Source organism: Cyprinodon variegatus, unplaced genomic scaffold, assembly GCF_000732505.1.
Source record: "Cyprinodon variegatus isolate N-32 unplaced genomic scaffold, C_variegatus-1.0 Scaffold5825, whole genome shotgun sequence".
In the NCBI taxonomy this organism is placed as follows: domain Eukaryota; kingdom Metazoa; phylum Chordata; class Actinopteri; order Cyprinodontiformes; family Cyprinodontidae; genus Cyprinodon; species Cyprinodon variegatus.
Genome location: NW_015156278.1, coordinates 1 through 1,627, shown reverse-complemented (window position 1 = coordinate 1,627; position 1,627 = coordinate 1). Strand labels below are relative to the sequence as shown.

Genomic DNA, 1,627 nt, shown 5'->3' with positions numbered 1-1,627 from the left:
ATCAAAAAAGTACTCCAGAGTGTTGTTCAGCATGGGGGTGAGTAGAAAATGAAGGCTAATCATGTTTTGGGTGTACTATTCCTTTAAACATTTTTTTAAATGCAAACAGGGATTGACTTATTTACCACTCGTAACATAATTTCTAATGTTTTTTAATATATAATGTCCAGAAATGTTCTTGTAGAATCACAGTGTCCACCTCCATTTATTATTCTAACTCTTTTCTAATGTTTATTTATTGGATCTAAATTAGTTTTATATACATTTCCCCAAATCTTATCATAAACCACCCCTTGCATTTCTCACAACAAAGTATACGGTCTCCTAGTGTACTTCTAGCAGCATCATCAGACAGGCTAAATAAATGAAAATATTAGAAAACTGCATCTACGCAGATTATTTATCTCTGGCAATAATGTTAATTTAAAGATCCTTCTCATTAGCACTGCTGCCATGCAGCAAGTTTAGGAAGCAAGGAAATAAAATCCTTTAAATTACGTCAAAAAGGACAGTTCTTTCTGGGATTCTTTAGAAATAATCCAGTCGTCTGCATGGTAAAGGTGCTTTCTCTGTGGAAAACATATTTTTAGGAGCAACCACCGACCTGTAGACCTCCTCATCAATGATGCTCCTCCCACACTGGCCGTACGCGTTGTTCCCCATGCTGAACACTGGAGGCAGACAGCAGAAAACAGAAAGGAGTCAGAAAGCAACAGGATCATTTAGAAAAACGGCCAAATTATTTGCTTCTGCAGCAGCTTCGGCTTTGGTTACTAGTTTCTGTAGGAGGAAACTGGGAGATTAGATAGAGGAAAATTGATGGATTATTGGTTTGAATCTACATGAAAGTGGAGTTAGCTACAGAGGTGAAAAGAATAAGTTTAGTCTGTTTTGAGTGGGAACAGGTGTAGGATTTCCTTTCCAATTAAAAAATGCAATTAACCAATTAACCATCTGGTTGACCAGGCAGTTAAAGATTTAAAGTAGTAGGGAAGCAGCTGTTCTGACCATTTATGAGTGAATAAAGTGAATGTGATTGGTCAATTATCAAGGGGGCGGGATTGTTGTGGTGGAAGGTTTGTAAGCAAGTTTGTGAGACAGATGGAAATATGAAAGGAAAGCATGAATAGAGGTCTTTCTGCTGTATGGTTCCTCTTACCTCCTTCCTGGTCGGTGAGGATCAGGGAATGGGCCCGACCACAGGACACCTGGACCACCCTGGTCTGCTGAGGCTGGATTAGAGGCAGGGCAACCGGGGATGGCTCCAAAACATAGTCATAGCTTTTATCTGGAAGGAGGGAACAGTAGAGAATGCATCCCTTCAGAAATTCAATATCCTGAACGTAGCTCCAATATGCAAAAGCTTTTAACCAACTTAATTTTTTGGTAGAACCAGAATAAGCCATTATCTATAAATAAACCTGGTATATATTTATATATTTAGTAACTGTTGGAGTTATTTTATTTTATCTTATCCTGTATTCCACTGCAGGTGCCAGGAACTGAATGTTTTTCACGTAGAAAATAAGAAATGTATGCGTATTAGGGATGCACGATATTGGGATTTTGGCCGATATCCGATATGCCGATATTTTAAAACTCATGTAGCCGATAACCGATATCGATA

General features: G+C 38.4%; 1 protein-coding gene across 1 annotated transcript; it reads right to left on the bottom strand.

Annotated features, from left to right (window-relative positions):
* Window positions 1–89: 89 nt before the first annotated feature.
* On the bottom strand, window positions 90–1,319 carry LOC107081505 (Williams-Beuren syndrome chromosomal region 16 protein-like; the record flags this gene model as incomplete). The annotated part of the gene is made up of 2 exons (XM_015369670.1): window positions 90–671; window positions 1,160–1,319. Coding segments are annotated over 2 exons (303 nt in total), but the record flags the coding sequence as incomplete, so codon positions are not given.
* Between the last annotated feature and the right edge of the window lie 308 nt (window positions 1,320–1,627).